The sequence below is a fragment of the Macaca thibetana genome, chromosome 10 (genome assembly GCF_024542745.1).
Source record: "Macaca thibetana thibetana isolate TM-01 chromosome 10, ASM2454274v1, whole genome shotgun sequence".
Classification (NCBI taxonomy): Eukaryota; Metazoa; Chordata; class Mammalia; order Primates; family Cercopithecidae; genus Macaca; species Macaca thibetana.
Genome location: NC_065587.1, coordinates 23118700 through 23138617, shown reverse-complemented (window position 1 = coordinate 23138617; position 19918 = coordinate 23118700). Strand labels below are relative to the sequence as shown.

The 19918-nt window shown below is 53.2% G+C and overlaps 1 protein-coding gene across 1 annotated transcript in view; it reads right to left on the bottom strand.

The window, feature by feature from the left end:
* The window catches only part of MN1 (MN1 proto-oncogene, transcriptional regulator), a 53494-nt gene extending 35768 nt beyond the window's left edge, over window positions 1–17726 (bottom strand). The window contains exon 1 of the mRNA XM_050745896.1: window positions 13288–17726. Within this exon, the coding sequence (XP_050601853.1) occupies window positions 13288–17074 (3787 nt within the window). The 5' untranslated portion in view covers window positions 17075–17726. The remainder of the gene's footprint in view (window positions 1–13287) is intronic.
* Between the last annotated feature and the right edge of the window lie 2192 nt (window positions 17727–19918).

Genomic DNA, 19918 nt, shown 5'->3' with positions numbered 1-19918 from the left:
CTGGGATTACAGGCGTGAGACACTGTGCCCGGCCCTGTCGTGGTGCTTTTTAAACAGGCTTAGAAACCTCCAGTTTAAAAAGACCCAGCTCTGGTCTGCACAAGGCTTACCCAGATAAAATCAAATCCTAGCTCTCAGGTGAGGGCGTTGAGGGGCAGGAAGGGAAGGCCAAGGCCAAGGGTCAACTATAGTCCTTTCCTGGATCTGCGCCTGTGCTGTGTGACCTTGGCCAAGTTGCCTGCCCTCTCTGGGCGTTCATTATCTCAACTGGAAAATGTTGTAGGGAAGCGGTACAAAAAACAGGAGAAGGTGTTTCCCATTCTAGAATTGTACCTAAAGTTTCACGTTAGTGCCATATTGATAATGAAAAACCACAAGCATGTGTTTTAGATGTTCAGTTACTACACTGTCACAGGGTCTACCACTGTCAAGTCTGGACACCTAAGCGAATATCTCCACGTACACACACTCAGGCAAGGAAAACTGGGTCAGCAGACACTGGCCCGTGGCGGCCAGTGCAACAAGCTCTCAAAGACTTTCCACGATGATGCCGCCGCAGGCTCCTGCTGGTCTGCCTGAAGTCAGCCTTCTAAGAAGTTCTGAATTTCCATTCCTCCCAAAATGGCCACAGAGGCCTTGGCAGAAAGCCGGCCCCTGAGAACTGCCCCTCAGAGGGTACTCGGGAGCTGGAAGCAGCCCCTTTCCCAGAAGTCACATAAAGGGGAGCAGGACTGGGGCCCCTGGATCTACCCAGCAGTCATACAGAAGCCAGGAGCAGGGGATGCACCTAGGGGATCACAGGCATTCCCCGGGAGCAGGGAATTGAGCCCCCTCCCAGGCCAGGCCAGGGCTGAGCGCACACAGCTCAGATTTCAGGACCAGTTTCTCTGTTTGTTGAAAACACCAAACACCCCCAAATCCACCCAAAATGTGGGCAAGCCCAGCCTTTCTCTCTATTTCGGCCTTAATGTGAATGGACTGTCAAAAAACACAACCGCCATTACCGTCCGCTGCATAATCTAATGTCAAAAAGCTCGGACGCAGAGGAGGGAAGGTAGGGGCCTGCTGAGAACTAGGACACCAGTTTTTGCAGGCTTAAAAACAGATCAATTTTACTCTAAAGTTTAAAATGAAACATGCTCTTGTTTGGGAAAAGAATTTCATTAGGGGAAAATATAATATAAAAATACCCATTTAGAAAGAATGTGCTATTAATTCTTAGCACTCTATGCAGAGGGGAAAATTGCATTTTTATCTAAATGGTTTTTCTGCATAAGCCATTTACAATATTCTTTGCCTCTCTGTAATAGGCCCTGCTACCATTAGTACTGGGACAACCAGGCTGAGGGCTGAAATCGCCCTCAAACACATTTAATACATAACCTCTGAAAATCTATTCCAACAGGGACCTTAGCAAACAAGCCGGCATTCCTTTTTTTAAGGAAGAAATAAATATTTCTGGGTTGTGGGTAGGGGGGAGTTGGGGAGTAGTGTGCTGATGCGGGAGGAAAGGACAAGATGGTTTAAGTTAAAAACAAATGGTCTGAGTCCCTTTAGCCAGATGTACAATTGCAATCGTTTTTTGGTTGGACGATTGCAACTATTTGACTGCCTGCATCTATATAGATGTGTGTGCTGGCATCCGTCACACACATACACACACACACACACACATGCACACGGGTTTCCATCAAACAAGCAAACAAGGAAAGGATGAAATTTGGGATATGAAAACAAACTATTTTTAAACACTAAAGCAAACACACCAAGATAGTAATACTGCTATTTTCCCATTAAACCAAGTTTCTCTCAATTTGAAAAGCGAGAATAATCTAAACAATACTTCCAAACAAACTGCTCGGAGTCTGGGTGCTGTGGCCTCCGCCGTTCCTGACAACGGAAAAACCCCCTCTGTCGAGAAGCAAAAACACAGGCAGGGATGGGGCTGGCCGCTTCGCCACGTCCGGCCACGTCGCACCAAAGGAGTCCTCCCCCACATCTTACGCCTGGACGCCAAGACGTCTCAAACTTCAAAATGCAATACTTTTTCTTTTTCCCAAAAAGTTTTTTTTAAAGTCTTCCAGCTCTTTCTCTCTTAGGTTCCCAAAATAACTACTTACTTAATACCAAATGTTGGGGAACTAAATTAGTTCATTAAGGAAATGCAGGGGCCGTGATGGGCACCGAGCGTGGGGGTTCTTGCAATTTCGCTGCCATGAGCCAGAACGCCTCTGGCTGCTCTCTTCCGGCGTTACCTAGCCCATAAATTATTCCTTTAAAACCAGGAGTCTAGAAATGTCATAATTATAGCTGGTACAGGTAACAGGTGTGCCCCCCATGGCCCCTCCCAGGCCCACCACGGCCATCCAGACAAGCCTCTGGAAGATTTAGTGGTCTTGCCTGGGGTGTCGTAATTTACCGGAAACGACTCTGGTTTTAAGGGTTAGATAAAGACCCTCTCCAAATTTAAGGCCAGACACCAATGTCCATTAGACTTTAACGGGCCCACATAAAAAAAGAAATTGTATCCTCATCTCTCCAAATGCCTGTTTCCTCAGCGCCTTCAGTTCATTGCAGACTGGCTCAGCGCCGAAAAGACTCCGTCTGGCCCTCACTCTGCAAAGGCAAGGCCTTGGTGGGAACCGTCGAGATGAGTTTGGAATTAAGCAAATGGTGGGGGATGCCGAGGACACCATTTCTCAAAAACTGTTCTGGCCGAACCCTGGCATTTTGATGGTTGTTTTTTGAGTGGAATTTTAGCCCATCATCTGAAGGCAGAGAGACAGGAAGGCTGTGGGGAGCCCAGAGAGGAAGAGGGGGCCCCCCAAAGAAGCGGGGATGAAGTGCTCGCACCATCAAAATGACACATGCTCCCCTTTAGAGACTCGGTGTTAGGAAAGGCCAAAGCTGAGGGCTGTTTTGCTTTGTTTTTCCTTTTCTCAGCTTTCGAGATTTATGCATACTTTTTCTTCCTTCTTTGGAAGTCAAACGATGCATTTCTTAAAAGTTAAACACACACACACATCCTCCTACCACCACCACTACCATGTGTGAAGGAAGCGGCATAAAAGGTGCTGCAAAGAGGTTGAATATTCCCAACTGTCCACTCATGTGCAGAGACCTGGCCCACACGAGTGTTCAACTCCCAGGCAATTAAGAATTAATGCTCGGAAACTCTGAAGGTCCGAGAACCAAGGCACCAGAAGGAAGCCTGTGTTCTTTGGCTGTCTCCAAGGCTCTGGGAGGCTGTATTTGCTCAACGACTGGGCTTTTTCTCCCTCCTCCTGGACGAGTGATGGTAAAAGGTGCCACTCGTCTCCTCTTCCTGTCCTGGGGAGGTGATGGGAACCTAGCCTACTGGTGACCATTATTCTACGCCAGGCAATGGGGCCCTATTAATGCATGTGCGCATGCGTGCACACACACACACACACACACACACACACACACCCCTAATCCCAGCAAAATGCTTCACAGGCGCTGAGCACAAAATAAATGCTTATTAACTAAACTGACCCAAAATAGTGAAATGTACAAGTAAATTAATCATGCCTTTCCCGGAGGCCTAACAGGATTACAAATTCGGCAAAAATTGACCGCACGGAGATCAATACGCGTCTACTTCAAACTGAACGAGGCCAAAACTTTGTATGAGCTTCTTCTTGGGGGAAAAATTATTTTTTCATTTCTTATTAAGACTTCTCAGTCCTATGTGGTATGTGTGCGCGTGCACGTGCGTGTGTGCACGCAAGCAAAGCCTGGCAAAAGGCATTCAAAGCTTTCTGCCCAGACAATTTAGAGAAATAGTCATGGCATAAGGATCGTGAAATTGCTCCTGTTCTAAAAAGCCAAATTTTGATCCGCAGCCTCCCTTCCTTCAAATACTAAACAACGGCCAAAAGTTACATTGCAGGGGATGAAAATGGCCAATTTGTTTTTAGCCAATTAGTTCTTGCTGCAAAAGCATTAAGGGCTTCTGAAGGCTGGACCTGGGGTCTCCTGGAAGGGAGGAAAGAGGAGACTCTTAATTTCTCCAGCTCCTTTTCACACTTGGCTTATCTCAAGTCAGGGAAATCTTCCTCTTGCTGGATTTGTCACTTACTTTGGTCCCCTTTTTGCCTACCATTCAGAAAAATGACAAATATATACATTGTGTGGGAGGGCATCACGGGGCACACTTGCATTTCAAGGCATTGGGACCTGCCTACAAGGTCTGTGAAAGCCAAGATCATCCCTGAAGGGTCTTGCTAGGAAGGAAGTCTTAGTGGCCACCTTACAGGATCACCAGGGGAAAGGTCACTCCCTTTTCCCACCCCCATCATCCCTCTTTTATGGAAAGATCTGGGCCTCAAGGGACCAGCTCCTCTGCAGGCATTGGCCACAGGCACGTCTGGGTCTTGACCTATCCAGGGCCCATCTGGGTCTTCATCCCCTTTGAGCCTGCCTCGGCCACTAACTCAACAGAAACGGGTCCTGACTGCTGCTAACAGACCCACAATGCGGTCATCCAGTCTCAGGCTGGGTCCTCTGGATCTATTTCCCCCATACATGTGCAGCGATGTGGGAGTCCCGGGCCCCAGAGGGAAAACTTGGGCAAGAACCTTCTGTCCTTTGTGATGGCCGACACCAGCTGCCAAGTAATTCATACACCCTCAGCCTAGCCCAGGTGATGTTGTTATAAATGACTTCCACATTTATAAATTATTTTCCACTCGCGAACCCCACGAGTCAGTAAACGACACTTCAACTCATGTTGTTGCATTTCTCACTGCCCCATCCGTCCCTCTGCCATGCCCCTATCCTGAGAAAATACACTACACCCCAATTTCCATCTACCCTTCCTCATTGGAGGTGCTTCTCTCTCTGCCTTCTGATTTATTCGGAAATGAGGACCTAGAGTGTCCACATTAGGATCGGGGCCCTAAAATTTAAAAGGACGCTTTCAAATAGCACACAAGGACCAGGAAGAACCCACTAACTTCTCAGCAAATTCTCAACCAACCCCTGCTTTCTCTGGAAGACTGAGCTTTGGGAATTTCAAAGCAGGCTAGGTTTTCTGCCGACTTCCCCACCTCTTCTCTGATCATGATGGTCCCTCAGAAGTATTTTACTCCTGGTGGTCGCTGCCAATCACTCAACAATGCTTGTGTTCCAAGATCCAAGGGCGTCTGAAAACACTGCTTCACAGTAACTGAAAAGGGTCATATCTTTTTTTTCTTTTTGACACCTCACCCTGCCCTGAATGACTGGATGAGCAAGAAGCTGTGTGTGTGTGTGCGCGCAAGCGCGCGCACGCACACGCACGTGTGTACACACGTGCGCATGTGTGCAGGGGTTCACTTATTAACTGTCATCTCACGTTCCTGGAGTTCCCAAATACAACCAAGAAAACCAGACCAGGCACACTGGGGCCCTCAACTTTGACGCAGAGAGATTTCTCCCAGTCATACCATGCAAAACGAGTGGCATCAGAAAGACCGCCCCCCCCAGACGATGTCACTCCAGGGAAATTTTTGTCCCAAGTGTTGAGATCAAACAAAACCATCATGCCCAAAACTCTTTAAATTCTTCTCAGCACTGAGAAGAAAAAAAGTACTTTTCAATCCTCACAGTTGAATGCATCAACGGGCCACTTAGTTCTCATGAGTCAGGCTGCTCGAAGAGCGAGCAGGAAAAACAAAGCTGCAAGAGTCTCTTGCCTCAGCACCAAAGTTAGTCCACATTTCCTCCAAAGACATGACCATGGCCATATACTTCTGAGTAACTATGGAGATTGTTTTTGAGACACGCAGGATAAAAACAAGACCTGGTTCTCTTGTGGGTATCTTTGAAGTCCGCAACTTTCCAAAGATCTTCCATAGCAATGGGTCCCAAATATGCCCTCGCCAAAGGGTCTCCCTGTTTCCCTAAACTATTTCCCAACACACCTTGCATCTCCCAAACCAAATACCGGCACAGGTAAGTCAGACTGCAGCCCAAGAAACCAGAGATAGACGGAAGGAGCAGAATCCTAGGAGCAAACATTTTGGGGGAGTCCAAGATTTTCCACAGAGAGATCAAAAATGGGAATAAGATGGAAGCTTCTGGTCACATAGTTGATCCTATAAACGCCAGGGAAGTAGGGCAAGGTGAGTTCGCTGGACTCGGAGCTTTCAAGATGAGAACACGGAAACACGATTTCCCTCAACGATGTGAGTTTATATGGGAATGTTTATTGGGGAATTTTTTCTCCCTTTTTGGATAAGTCCATTCCATGGAAGATATTCCTTCTGGGACATTCACAGAGAGTCAGCATGTTATTACGAATGCTCTAAGACCTCCAAACTGCTAGATTCAATTGCCTTATGTTTAAAGGGCATTTGGATCCCTACGATGATGCGTACATTGTGAAAAGATACGCATGCAATCACTATAAAGTTCTCTCTGCTCCGGCTTCACAAGGAAGCGGTGATTATGAAATCACACCAGCTTTCTCAGCCGAGACAGAATGACAATTTGGGATGCTGTGGCTATGACAAGTCCTGACTCAGGAGGTACCCAGGGTGCCAGTCTAATATGGTCTTGTCAGGTCCAAACTGGAAGCTATCGGGAATCCAGCTTCCACCCCTTGGATTTCAAGAAACCCGTGGCTGTTTCTCCCCTCCGTGCCAGGGGCAAACACCGTGTTGGGAGGAGACACTTCACTGGCTGCTCAAAATCTCGGAGGCTGCTGATTAAAATGCAGGCCGGCACACAAAGCAGGTCTCAGCATCCTATAATAATTACATCCTGAGAACATGATGCCTTTCAAAAGTCCCTCCCCGCGCAAGTAAATGAAATTTAACTCTGCTTCTCCATCCTGGTCACAAAATAAGTTTGGGGGTTTTGCCCCCTGAAGCGCACACTTGCAGGGTATCATCTCACCCACGCTCTGCAAAGCAGCTGATCACCCAGGTGAGTCTGTGTGCTGTCCTGTCATCGGAAGGTGGCAGGAAATGACCAGGGCCACCTTCGTGTGGGGTGGCCCATTGGGCACAATGTGCCAGGATCCCAGAACTATCTCTCCCTTTGGGTCCTGTTCACAGTTTCTCGGGGCCCTGGGTGGCTCTGAGCTGGGGACTGTGGCTGAGCTGTTCTGCATCAGGACACAGAGGGTCCCTGCAGGCAGGACCATGACTAATTTGAAAGCCCAGCGACGTCTCCGCCACGTCGTTGGTACAAAAAGATTACAATAAAGGCTAGGAATTTCCATAAATGAGAAGCAGCGTTCGCTTCCCACAACTGGTGGGGGTAGATGCGGGGGGGAGTAAAGAAGGGGAGGGGGCACTGATTCAAAGATTCCTCTCCTGGCAGGAAACTGGTGTTAGCTGAACTCAGCCAGAGAGACACCTCCACGCACGCTCACGCACAAAACCCAGCGAGGGGCGACGTGCGTCTGCTACTGAAATACTCCAGATCAAAGTCACCCACAGCCCAGGAGGCCCGGGAGGCTGAGATTTCGTAATTAGGATCCTCAAAATCCTCCCTCTATTTTTAGGACTCACGCTCATTCAGTCCTTTGCAGAATCAGAACCTGTCAGCTAAGGCCATTGAGACTGAAGGGTGAGCTCCTTTCCCTGCTCGCCTTCAGAAAGCAGATTAAGGGTAAACTGGAGGAGTGACTCCAGATTGGATGGAAATACACTCGTCCATGCATATGTATATATGCGGATGCTGGGATGGGACGAGGGGGAGAGAGGGGGGCTTCTTCCCATGCTGAACTGCATGGGGCCCTGCTTTGCTCCCCTGAGATACAGACCCAGAGCTTCCACCCACCTCAGCTGTGCTCTTTCGAGCTGGTCCCCAGACCACTTCATTTGGCTCCAGTGTGTGTGAGAAGGCGAGGAGGCTTGAAAAATTTCCTCCAAATGTCCCTCTTCTCAATCACGCACTCATGTATACATCAACATCTCCACCAAGAGCGATCAAATCCCACACTCAAATCTGTCCACCCAAGACGCGCCTAAATATAGACACCATCCTAAAACAAACACATCGTCGGCAAGTCAAAATCCTGACTTGAGTCAAAATGATGAGGTTGGGCGATCCCAGCCCCTCCAGACCAAAGAACTGGGTGGAACAAGCAGTGGGCAGTGAGAAAAGGACAGAAGGTGAACCCACTGGTTGCAGCCCCCCACCCCCTCCGACAAACAGAGGACCCCTCTGGCATGAGAGGATTTGGTGTTTTTATGTTGCGGTGCGCTTGGGAGGCCTGCTTGCTCCCACACACTCCCCAGACATTTGATCCTATTATATAAAACTACAGCCTTTTAATCTCTAAAAATAACCAAACAGAGGTAAATACGGTATTCCTTACCAAGAGTATTTATCTCTCCTAAATGCTTTCGGCAAAGCTGATCACTCCCTGGGCCAAGAACACAATCCGACGTCATTGTCATTCAAGTGGAGAGAAACGGGTCACAAGTGATTGTGCTACATTTTCCAGCAAAGAGTGAGTTTAGGAGATCCCGTGAAATCCCAGTGACCCACTCGAGTTGGCCCTTCCACAGTAGGAAGAATTTTCCTCCTCTGATTTCACCTGGTCCTGCCGGACTATTTATTAAAAATGTATATTTTATATCGGCACAAGGTATCAAGTAACTTCTTGGCAAGAGTAGCCGCATTTCCAAAACCTATTAAGATTCTTTGTGGAAATTTAAATACCTCTGTCAGGCAAACAAAATCATATCAGGAATCATAGAATTTCATTGCTAGAAAGAGAAATTAGATTAACTAACTCTCACTCCTTTCCTAGAAACCTCAATAAACTAGAAGAACATTTCAACAGTTCCTTATTTCCGGTCTGAAGGGGCCTCACAAGAAATCTAGGTGAATATATATTAAAGAAAGCTACACTACTTGAGGAAAGCCCTTCAATCTGCAAAAATTGCATATATATATATGAATATATAAATATATTTTGCATATTAGAAAGCAATGGCTATTTAAAATCAAAACAGCCAGAAAAACCCAGTGGTAGAAAACCATGACAAGTTCAACACTGCCAGCCTTCAGCCCCTTAAAACATCCTTGTCCTTTATTAATATTTAGTAGAAATGTATGATTGCAGATGTGTGTTAGGTTGGGGTTTTATGTCGGGAGGCGGGCAAAGTAGACAGGTTTATTACAGCCATGAAATATTAAACAAGCACCAAAGAACAGTAGTTTGATGTCCTGGGATATCCAGGGAGCAGGCAGGCCCAAACGTCAGCTGCACAAAGGGGGCCCTATCTGTTTACATTATCCCTTATTAACACCTGCGAAGTTTTGGGTTACATCTTCCGGAGGCGCAAAAGTCACATGAAGGCATGCAACTCGTGCTGGGTAATTTCACAGGGAAACAGGATTGCAAAGCTCTTTGCCTTCCCCAGACAAGTTCGAATGAGCCTTAAAAATTCTCTCAGGAAAACAGTGCTTTGCTCTGAGGCTAGGAACTCCCTGCCCCCCCGGCCCACCCCAAGTCTGCCCCACGTCTAAAGAAATTCCATGTTCAAATCATGTCTGCCTAGGATTGCTCAGTGCTGTTACTGTGTTCTGACTGCAACACTGAGAGAAGCATGAAATTCCAAAAATTTCTCTGGCATCACTGTAAAAATATCATACTTCCAAAAAGAGCAGGATTGCTTGCAGAGTGTGTATCGAGACTGCTCCCATTTCAATGTATGTGAAAGAGTACTTCAAGACTGCCGTGAGTTTCAAGATAGAGCTACCAGGGGAGAGGAGGTTTGGCAAGGATAAATGTATTACAGAATACAGTTAATTCAACTTTTGAAAATTGTAAGGGGCAGGAGGGGAGAACACGTACTTTTTCCAACTTCATATACGTTATCTATAATCTATCATTATCTTTCCTTCTCTGTGTTGAAATTCTTCCATAGCCACACACCTATTACAAAGATAGGCGGATGATTTTGCAAACTCTTTTTAAATTCATGTAATTCTTACCAATTTAATTGATGTTTGAAAAGGCCCAAACTCAGGCTGGGTTTGTTGGTTTGTTGTTTTTTTTTTTTTTCCTTTTCACAATCTCACCCTTCCCCCACCACAACTTTGTACAAATAGAGCCTCATGATCAGAGGTGAAGTTGCATTATATAAAAGTTGTTGGGTGGGTTGATTAAGAAGTCAAGAGAAGCATGATTTGGAGAGACTAGCTAGATTTCCTGGTTTAAAAAATCATCATCCCATGTGATGTTGGCCTAGACTTTGAGAGAACGACAACTTGCCAGTCAAGTTCCCTCCCCTCCAAAGGACATCTCAAGCCCATAAGACAATCTGGGCACGTCCCAGTGGCTGCACGCCTTGTGCAGTTCTGAAGACTGATTCGTTCCCTCCAATCCGAGCACGGATCATTTTGTTAAATACCGACTAGTATTTTGTCATTGGAGCGAAGAATTTCAGAAACGGTGTTAATATTTAATCACATTAGTACTGGCATGTTTTACGGCGTGACAAAATAAAATATCATTACAAAAATGGGCTTTGCCTGCAAGGGGGTTAGAAAAAAAAAAATGCTGGGGCTGGTACCTAGAGAAGGTCTATTCAAAACCACTGGACACCACTGCTGAAGGCTAATGGGACCATGAGCATGTTTTTAAAGGAAAAGCAGAACATTTTGCTATGGCTTTTTTTTCCTGTCTCTATTTTGAAGTGGCACACTTCACTCTGATTTTCCGCCAGGGGACTCAGGGGCCTGTAGAAAGCTCTGTGTACCTATTTATACAACATGTGCAGATGGAACTACAGGGTGCTATCATAATGAAAAGTTTAATCATCCTTATTTACTACCAGTGAGGGAGCGGGATTCACATGCAGATACCTTAGAAAGCCTTAACTAGCAACCCCAAGGCTACAGAAGCTTCCAGTGACCTCAATTCGCTGCTTTATCGAGGAAACTGTCCTTCCCATACCACAGAGTAGAAAACAAAGGAGGTCAAGTGGGTGTCCCTGCTGGTGCTTATAAGGCAGCCAGCCCTGCTGGTCCCTGATGGAAGTCCCTGTCGTCCCGCGTGCAGGGGAGGGCTTCCTTTAGCTTACAGGGGAAATCAACCCTTAAGTGACTAGCATCTGTTTCTAAAAAATATTTTCATTCATCTGACTGTGATGATGACACAAACAAAACATTTCTTTGGTTGACATTTCTTCATTCACAGCCTGCATCTTCATCTCTAAAGGAAAGACTGGAAAGGGGATGGGGGGAGACATTTTCTAAAAATCTCATTAAAATGACCCTATACCTGTCCACCTAGTCTATGAAGGCCCTTTAAAAGACTTGAAGATGAAGTGCTACTGTTTTTCTTTAAATTAATTCTTTAAATCAGGGTTTTGTTCCTTGTTTTAACTTTTCTCACCTCATTTTGGCTAATATGTTCTTAATTACTAGGGGTGGGTGAAGGATGAGAAGGGGAAGGCGGAGGGGCGGCCAGGCCAGGCCAGGTAGAAGTGACAGGGGCTGAGATTTGTGCTAACCAGCTATCGATCGATCGGGCCAGATCGAGATGTTGTGTACAAGAAAATAAAGGGGTGGGGGGAGCAAGCAGGATGCTGTGTCCAACTCGATTTTAAAAAGGGGGAAAAAAAGGGAGAAGAAGCTGAGGGTCCCAAACTAACCAATTTATGGCCTTGCCTGGGAGAAGCCTGGAGAATGCTGATGCTGGCCGCAGCGTCTGCTGTGCATGCTAAACACCCGGCTTCAAATGAGAGAGTGAGTCCCGGGCGTCCTGGGCTGGGCAGTAACCGCGGAACAAAGAGAAAAAGCAGAGAGGCCGCATTCATGAATTAGAAAACCTAAGCGGGAAAGCTACCCAGGATGGGCGCCTTGAAAGCCCCAAGTTTTGAACCACCCAACTCCCAGCCCACTCCCGCCTCCTCTCCTCTTACCTCCCCCAGCCCCCGTGCCATTCTCCTAAAACCTACCCTCACCTTAAATCCAGGGTCAAGATATGGCAGGATATGGGGAGGATGAGGGAAACGAAGGCAGAGGAGGAAAGAACTGTAAAAGAGGGCAAGAATCGCATTGAGAGGGGGCACATTTTTAAAAACAAGGTTAAAATGTCAGCCACTGGTTCCATGGCGATAGTCTGTCTAGGGAAACCAAGGGAATTCAACTATAGTTTAAAAGAAAGAGGTAGAAAGAAAAAAATGATGTTATCTGATTTTAAGAAGCCATTCGATATATATAGATACATATATAAACACACATACCTATATAGACACCTATATATACACACACCTTATATATATATACATTTTAAAGCTCCATTCAGATAAAATAAATATCTACGGCAACCCAGTCATCCTTAGGTTAAAGAGAACTGTTATTACTTTAACTGGAAAGGCAGCCCATTTACTAACCCCACCCCTCCCACCTTAAAGGCCTCCAGGCCTGGTGGGAAGGGGGTGTTTAGAATGCAAACGAAAGCTGGGACAGGACATCTGTCACCAAAGCCAAGCGAGATATTGACAAACACGGATCCTTTGTGTCTTAAGAATATATATCCATATCTCCATACACAAATGATGTCCTGACTGAGTGGTCTGGTCTCTGCCAGGCCGACCCCACCCCAGCATTCCCCCTCCCCAAACCCACCAAATGTCAAGGCGGTGCACCCTGAAAAGGTTCCCTGCCTCCTCAACCCCCACAGGTCTCCAGTTTTTCAATGAAACTCTGATAGTTAAGAAGAGACAAAATAGCTATTCATTAGGAACAAATGTCAAATTAGGCGTTGCCTCTGAGTGATGCTGCTGACACCAGGGCTGGTAACTTTTTTTCTAAAGATGCTGGCACCTAAAAGAACTAGAGCTAGAGGCTGACTAACTAGGAAAAGGTGGGAGGCGTTAACACAACTTCCCAGGTGTCCTGCCAGGGAAGGCAGCACACAGCTGCTAAAAAGTGGAACCTGCCTAAATGTTGAGGGTGAGGAAGGGTCTTAGTGTGAAAGGGAAGGGGCAACTCAGCTAAAACTGGGGGTGTGGGGGAGGCTGTGCGGTGTACTCTACAAGATTCCCAAAGGGCTGCCATCTAAGTTTTTACCACCCTGTGGCACTAGAATCTACCTGGCAGCATGTGGGGGGCTTGGGGGCAGTGGGGGGGTGGTCTGTCCTCACAGCCCTTGGTGTAAGCAAAGGTGGGATAACCAGCTCCTAGTTGGGGATTAGGAGGGTCTGTGCCCTCCAAACCTCAAAGGACCCCAAGGCGCAAAGGCTAAGGCCTGCCCTGGGGATGGGGCGGGTCACCCGGGAAGTGAGAGGAAAATGGGTGCGCATATACCTTCTTTGCTGTTGGGGTTCTGGGGTTTGGCCTTCTCCCAGGGCGCCAACGTCTTGTCGTCGTCCGCGCTGTCCACCAGGGCCTTGTCAGCGGGCATGTACCAGGCAGCGCTGTGCTCTGCCATCAGCGAGTCCAGGTCGATGGTGCTCATGGCGCTCTTGACTGCCTCGGAGCAGCAGCTGCCCAGCTCGCTGTCGCCATTCTGCGCCCCTGAGGCCCCGACGGCGCACTCACCCTTCTTGCCACCCTTCAGCCCCAGAGGCTGGTCCTCGGAGATGCTGAACTGCTGCCTCTGTAGCTGAATCTGCGCCTGAAGGATCTCCAGGGGGTGGATCTCGTCGGGTGGTGGGGCGCCACTGCTGCTCGTCGGGGTGCGGACCTGCTCCAGGCCCGGCGTGCCCGGATGGCCCGGGCCCCCACCGCCGCCGTAGCTGTCAGGGGTCGAGGTAGAGTTAGACATGATGCCCAGGCCGAGGGCGGGCGGGGGCGCCTTCGGTCCGTGTTCCCCGGCGCCTACACGGGGAGGGAGTTTGGGCGAGCCGGTCACCAGGGGACTCCTGCTCGCTTTAACTAGTGCCTGGGGGTTGTCAGAACTGGACGACACCTCGTCCTCATTGGCGTAGCTCGTGCTCACCTCGTCCGAGGCGAACTCACCCACGTGTGGCGAACTACTGTCCGATTTGGCCCCACCGTCCAGGGACCCAATGAGGTCTGGCTGATCCCCCAGAAGCAACTCAGCCCCCTTCCCCCAGGATGGCGACGTGAGCGCCTTTTCGTGGGGCGTCGGTGCCCCGCGCGTCTCGCCTGCGGAGCTTCCCCCGACGGCTGCACCTGACGCTTGCTGCTGCCCTGGGCTCACCCCAGGTGCGCCCCCGCTGTCCGGAGCCGCCGAGTACTTGTCAAAGAAGGTGCCAGGGCTCACGTGACCACTGTCCCTTTTTCTGCGACCCCGTCCCCGGCCGCCGCCCCCGGGGACCGGCTTGCCGTCATTCCCCGACGTGGATTCCAGGGTGTAGTTGGGGGAGAGGCTGGTGCCGTCCCCCTGGGCTGGAGGGTTGGGTGGCCCCGAGGCTTTGGAGCCGCTGCTACTGGTCCCGGATGGGCCTCCGGTTCCTGGGGCCCCAGGAGCAGTCCCTCCTGGGAAGTAATCCGAGCCCGGGTTGCCGGCCACTGCCGCGCCTTCGGTCTCGTTCTGGCTCAGTTTCCTCTTGCCCTCGGGCGGGTTCTTCTTGTTGAAGGTCACGTTGAGGTTGGGGGCCCCGAGGCTGGCGATCATGTTCTGGCAAGCGGTGGAGAGCGCAGCCAGGCAGCTCTGGCCGAACAGGTTGTCCTTGGAGCTGGGCTTGTTGAAGGAGCCCAGCGAGAGCGCGCCCAGTTTACTGGCCGAGGTGCGCTGGCTGGGCTGGAAATCAGGCTGCGGCGGGTAGGCACCCCCGCCACCGCCGCCACCGGAGCTGCCACCGCCCCCTCCCGCGCTGGGGGGTGAGTTCACGCCTGGACCGCTGTGCGGCGTGGCCTGCCGGCTTGCTGCACCAAACGGAAAGCCCGGCTGGCCCCCGAGCGCAGACGTAGCGAAGTCCGGCGGAGGGGGCCGGCGCTCGGAAGCAGCGCCGGGGAGCCCCACGCCCGCCCCGGGCGACTGCAGCTGACCCAGGCCGCCCAGACTGCCCCCGAACTGCAGGCCCGGTGAGGGCAGCGCGGGCACGTGGCCCTCTCCGGGCATCCTCATCGGGTCCTGCAGAGGGCCCCGGAACAGCACCCCCGAGCCACCGGGCGGAGGAGGGGGCGCCAGGCTGGGGTCGTGCGGGCCACAGTCAGCGGGCAGGCCCGAGCCGCCCATCCTACGGGGCAGCAGGTCTCCGGGCGGCGGGTGCGGACCTGAGAACCACGCGCTCTCTTGAGCCAAGTGCGGCGCCTGCTGCTCGAAGGTGCCCAGACGCCCGGCGCCCGTGCTGCCACCTTCGCGCTCAAAGTTCGGCTGAGCCAAGCCGCCCACCGGGCCGCCATGCACCAGGCCGCCCTGGCTCACGTCCCCGGGGTGGCCTAGCTGAGCCAGGTTGGGCTGGCGCAGCCGCTGCTGCTGATTCCGCGACGCCATCTGCTTAATCATGAGGGCCGCGTTTTGGCGCTGCTGCTGCTGCTGCTGCTGTTGCTGTTGCTGTTGCTGCTGCTGCTGCTGTTGCTGCTGTTGCTGCTGCTGCTGCTGCAGGGACTGGTGGTCCGGGGCCGGATGCTGCAGGGGCGGCCCCGAAGGGAAGCTGTCGGGCACAGGCGGTGTGAACTCGCCGGGTAGGCCTGGGTAGGCGGAGGGGGAGAGGTGGTTATCCAGAGCGCCGTTGTGCATGCTGCCGTTCCACGAAGCGCAGCGGTCCACTCCCGCGCTGCCCGGGAAGTCGAAGCGCGGCCTCTTGGCCACGTTCATGTAGGGGGGCGCGTCGAAATGCTGCAGCCGCTGGTTGGGCGCCTGCTGCGGAGGAGGATGCTGCATGCTGAAAACAGGCTCGGAATAAGGGTGCATGCTCCGGTTCTCCAGCCGGTGGATGGGATACTCGAATTGCGCGTGCTGGCTGGGCAGCATGGGGCCTCCGTCCTGCAGGCCGCCGCTGGGCGTGCCCGCCTCGCCCTGCTGGGGCCGAGGGAGCGCAGGCGGGCACGAATTTTGTCGGACTAGAAGCCCGGGTGGCGGCGGCGGCTGCTGCTGTGGCGGTTGCTGCGGGGGCTGCTGCTGAGGTGGTGGCGGGGCCTGCTGGGGAGGCTGCATTAACGGGTGCCTGGAGCCCACTGAGGGCTCCAGACCCACAGGCATCTTTCTGGCCCCACCGAACCTCTCAAAGAACACACCATGCTGCTGCTGCTGCTGCTGCTGCTGGGGTTGCTGCTGCTGCTGCTGCTGCTGCGGCTGCTGCTGCGGTGGCTGGGCGTGCATTTTGGACAAGCCCACCATGCCCGCAGCCCTGGGCATGGCCGAGGCGCCCGGGAAAGCGCCCCCGGGAACCTGGCGACCAGCTGCATAATGAGGCAGCTGCCCTTCGGAGTCAGAGGGCGAAAACATGTCAAAATGTCCCGAGGGCCCCTCGCCCGGGTAATTGTATTCCAGCGAGTCGACGGCTCCTTGGTTCGTCACCCTCCGGGGCTCCAGACTGTGGGAATCGGAGCTGCTGGAGGAGGGCAGGCCGTGGAAGGAGGCGGCTCGGTTAGGGCTCTGGTCCAGCGGCAGGCATGGGGCCGGCACGGCGTGGCCGGAGGCACCCGAACTGTGGAAGTCCGGGAGGTTCCCCGGTCGCTGCGGGCCGAAGCTCTCAGGCCCCTGGCTCTCCGCCATGTGCTCATAACCCTCGGCGAAGGGCGGCTGGCTGCCCAGGCCTCCGGCTGCGCCGCCGTAGCCGAGCAGGCGACCCCCGTGCAGGCACGAGGCCCCCGGGTCCGGGCCACCGAAGTTGCCCCCAAAGTGGGGGTGATGCTGGTGGGGATGGTGACTTCCCGGGTGGCCGTGGTGAGGCTGCTGGCCGCCAAAGAAGCCGTGCACAGGCTGCGCCTGCAGCCCCCCTGCGTGCAACTCCGAGTGGCCGCGCGTGTGGAAGCCGTAGGGCTCCATGTTCATACCCAAGATCGGGGGCTCGCCCAGCGCGCTCATGGCAGGATCCACAGGGCCAGGGGGCCCCCCAGTGTGGAAAGTCGGGGCCTTAAAGTGGGTGTTCATGCTCAGTCCGGTCTCGTTAAAGTTCCTCTCGCCCTGGCCAGCGTTCCTGCTGTTGATCTGGGGCTCGAATTGGTCCAGCCCAAACATACTTGGCGGGGGGCAGAGGGAGATCAATAGGGCATGACAGCCTGCTCTCCGCGGCGCGCCTCCGGCCAGCTACTCGTTCCAGCCCAGGATTGGGCGCTCCGGGACGCTCAGCACCGCGGGGCTCAGCGCGCACCTCCACCCCGCCTGATGTGAGGGACGGGGGGCGGGTATCAGCTCCTCTCCCGAAGCTCGGATTCTGCCCGGGGAGGGCCTCTCACATCTTGCGAGGCCGCGGGGCCTCTAGGAGCCGTGTTGGGGGGCCCATGCCCCGGGCGGTTGTCACAGCCGCGGGTGGGTCTGCGGGGAGGGGACGAAGCCGCGGATGAACGGAGACAAAAAGTTAAGTGGGGGGAATAGGGAGGGAAGGGGGTTGGGAGAGCAGAGCGATCACCTTCTCAAGTCCGATTGGGTCTGTTGGGGAGCCCCCAGGACGCCGCCCGCAGCCTCCCGGAGTCCGTGGCAGAGCTGCTAAGGGCAGGGGAGGGAGACCCTTCAAAGCCGCGGCTAGCGCCGGGCACCGACAGAGCGGTCCCTCCCCCCGCCCCCTGGAGTCCCCGCGCCCCGCAGCCCGAGCCTCCACCGAGCACGATCCGCTCGCACAATCCCTGTAGGCTCCGGGCGAGCCGCTGCTGCTTCTTCAGCGGGTCAGAGGACTGGAGGCTCCGCTCGGCATCGCGGGTGCCGGCCCCCGAGCCGAGGACGCAGAGGGGCTGGGAGGCGGCAGGCGCCGGGGGTTGGAGCGGAGGGTCGGGGGAAAGGCGCGGCTCCTCTGCTCGGCAGCGGGTGCGCTGCGCCCAGCGCGCAGCTTCGCGGCCACGTCCGCCGCCTGCCGCTTCTGTCCTCCGCCGTTGGGTGTCTGAGTTCGCTGGAGTCTCAGCGCACCGTTGCAGGCGCGGGAGGGCAGCGAGACGAGGGGTTGGGTCGCTCCAAGGCTCCGGTTCCCTGCCTCCGCGCTGAGGTGCTTCGCGAGTCCCTCTCGGACCTGAGGGAGGGGGGCGTACGCGGGTCGGGGGGCCACGCCGGGCGAGCAAGCTGAGGCGTTCCCGCTGCGCTCTCAGAGCCTGGAATGGGGGGAGGGGGGCGCGGGGGCAGCTCTGGGGGGTCTGCGCACCCCTCTCCCGACTAGCGGGGGGGCTCTGCGTGGGGCGTTCCGAGGGTCTCGGCTCCCCTCTCTGTGTCTGCCTCTCGCCCAGCGCCGGGAGAAGCAGCAACAAGTTTTGCATTTCAGCAATCAATTTCAGCCATTACATTTGCACCAATCAGCGCCGCCCAAGCTCCGGGCCCGGGGCGGGGCTCGCTCTTAAGGTGGTCCGGGGTCCTGGCTGCCGAGGCCCCCGCCACGAACCCGCATTACCCCAGCTCTGGGGTCCCCCGCGCCCGCCTCGCTTCGGGGTCCGGCGTCAGTGCGCTGGGGGCGCGCCCTGGCCTCCGGGCGCATCGGGCTGGAGAGGGTGCAGGAGGAGGAGAATGGCGGGAGCTTGGCTTTGTTCACCCCCTTCCCATTCACACAGTTCCCAACTCCCCACCCCCAACTGGAGCGAGACCCACCGGGGGGGCAGGGGGCGGGGAGGTGGGCGGTGAGCGGTACGGGGCGCTCAGACAATGAGGTCGCCAGGCAAAGACCCTAGACTCGCCACGGAAAGTCGCCAAGTGTCTACTGCGCTTCGGCTCCGGGGTGAACACTCCGTTCTCCGCTAGCGGCGCCCAAGTTAGCCGGCCCTGGGATTTTCTTGGAGGGTAAAGCAGACGGGGAACCTCGAAGTTAGGGTTATCCTCGAGAGACCTAGGCGCTTGCTCACTCCTCCGTCACTAGGACGCTCACAATTGTTCCCCTTCCCCACTGCCTGGGGTTCCCGGTTCTCACCCGCCGGCGTGGGCTCCAAGGAGTCACAGTCACTCAGCCACTTTATGGGGGAGCACATCGGTTGAGCCCAGTAACCAGAGCGACTTGCGAGGCGGCTGGGAACCCCGAGAAGACACGCACGAAGAGGGCGCACCCGCCGGCCCGCACACCTTGCCCTGGGCCACCCGGTCCAAGGCCCAGGCCCATTGCGGGTGCGAGGTTGGCCTCCTTAAGAGATCAATTAAACTGAAGAGGCCGAGGAATGGAATTGGACTGTGATACTAAAATCAATAGGAGTAATTTAATATCTGCCCTGCTCTTTATGAAATATTTATCCTAATAATCTTAGTTAAAATGTTTAGATCTTCCCGATCCCCACCGAGGCTGAAATCTATCTTGCAATTAGAAGTTGGAAGTTAGAGGTGATGGAGGATAGAGGAGGTGTTTATTCTGTGCGCCTGTGTGCGTGTGCGCGCGCGTGCGTGCGTGCGTGTGTGTGTGCATGCGTGTGTGTGTTCCTCCCTAAAATGTGTGTGGGGAAGGAGGGGGGAGAAGGCCTTTAATTTTCCTTGCCATAAAATAGCACGAGGCGATTTTGCTAGCAGATTCGCACTCTTAGGAGAAGGGCGAAAAAAGAACTTTCTTTGAAGTGCCCCTGATATCGCTATTAAATCTAAATAAAATTAAACATGGTGTATAAAAATGCCTTTTCCCCCCACAAAAGAAAGTGTTTATCGCCCGAGTCTGTCTAGCGTTTGCTAAATTGCGCATGAAATCTGAAATGAAATAAACGTTATAATAAAACCAACCCCTGAGCCCTTTTTATTTAAAAACCTTAGATTAAGCACTCCACCGTCGCGGGCAGGAGTTAAAAAGTTACCATGTCGTACGCGCAGATTCATTGCTCCCCGGAGTTGCGGCTAGGAAGGCAGTGCGACGTATGCCAGAACCGCCCCAGAACCGACGTGCCGGGGGTGGGGGGGATATGGGTTCAACTTTGC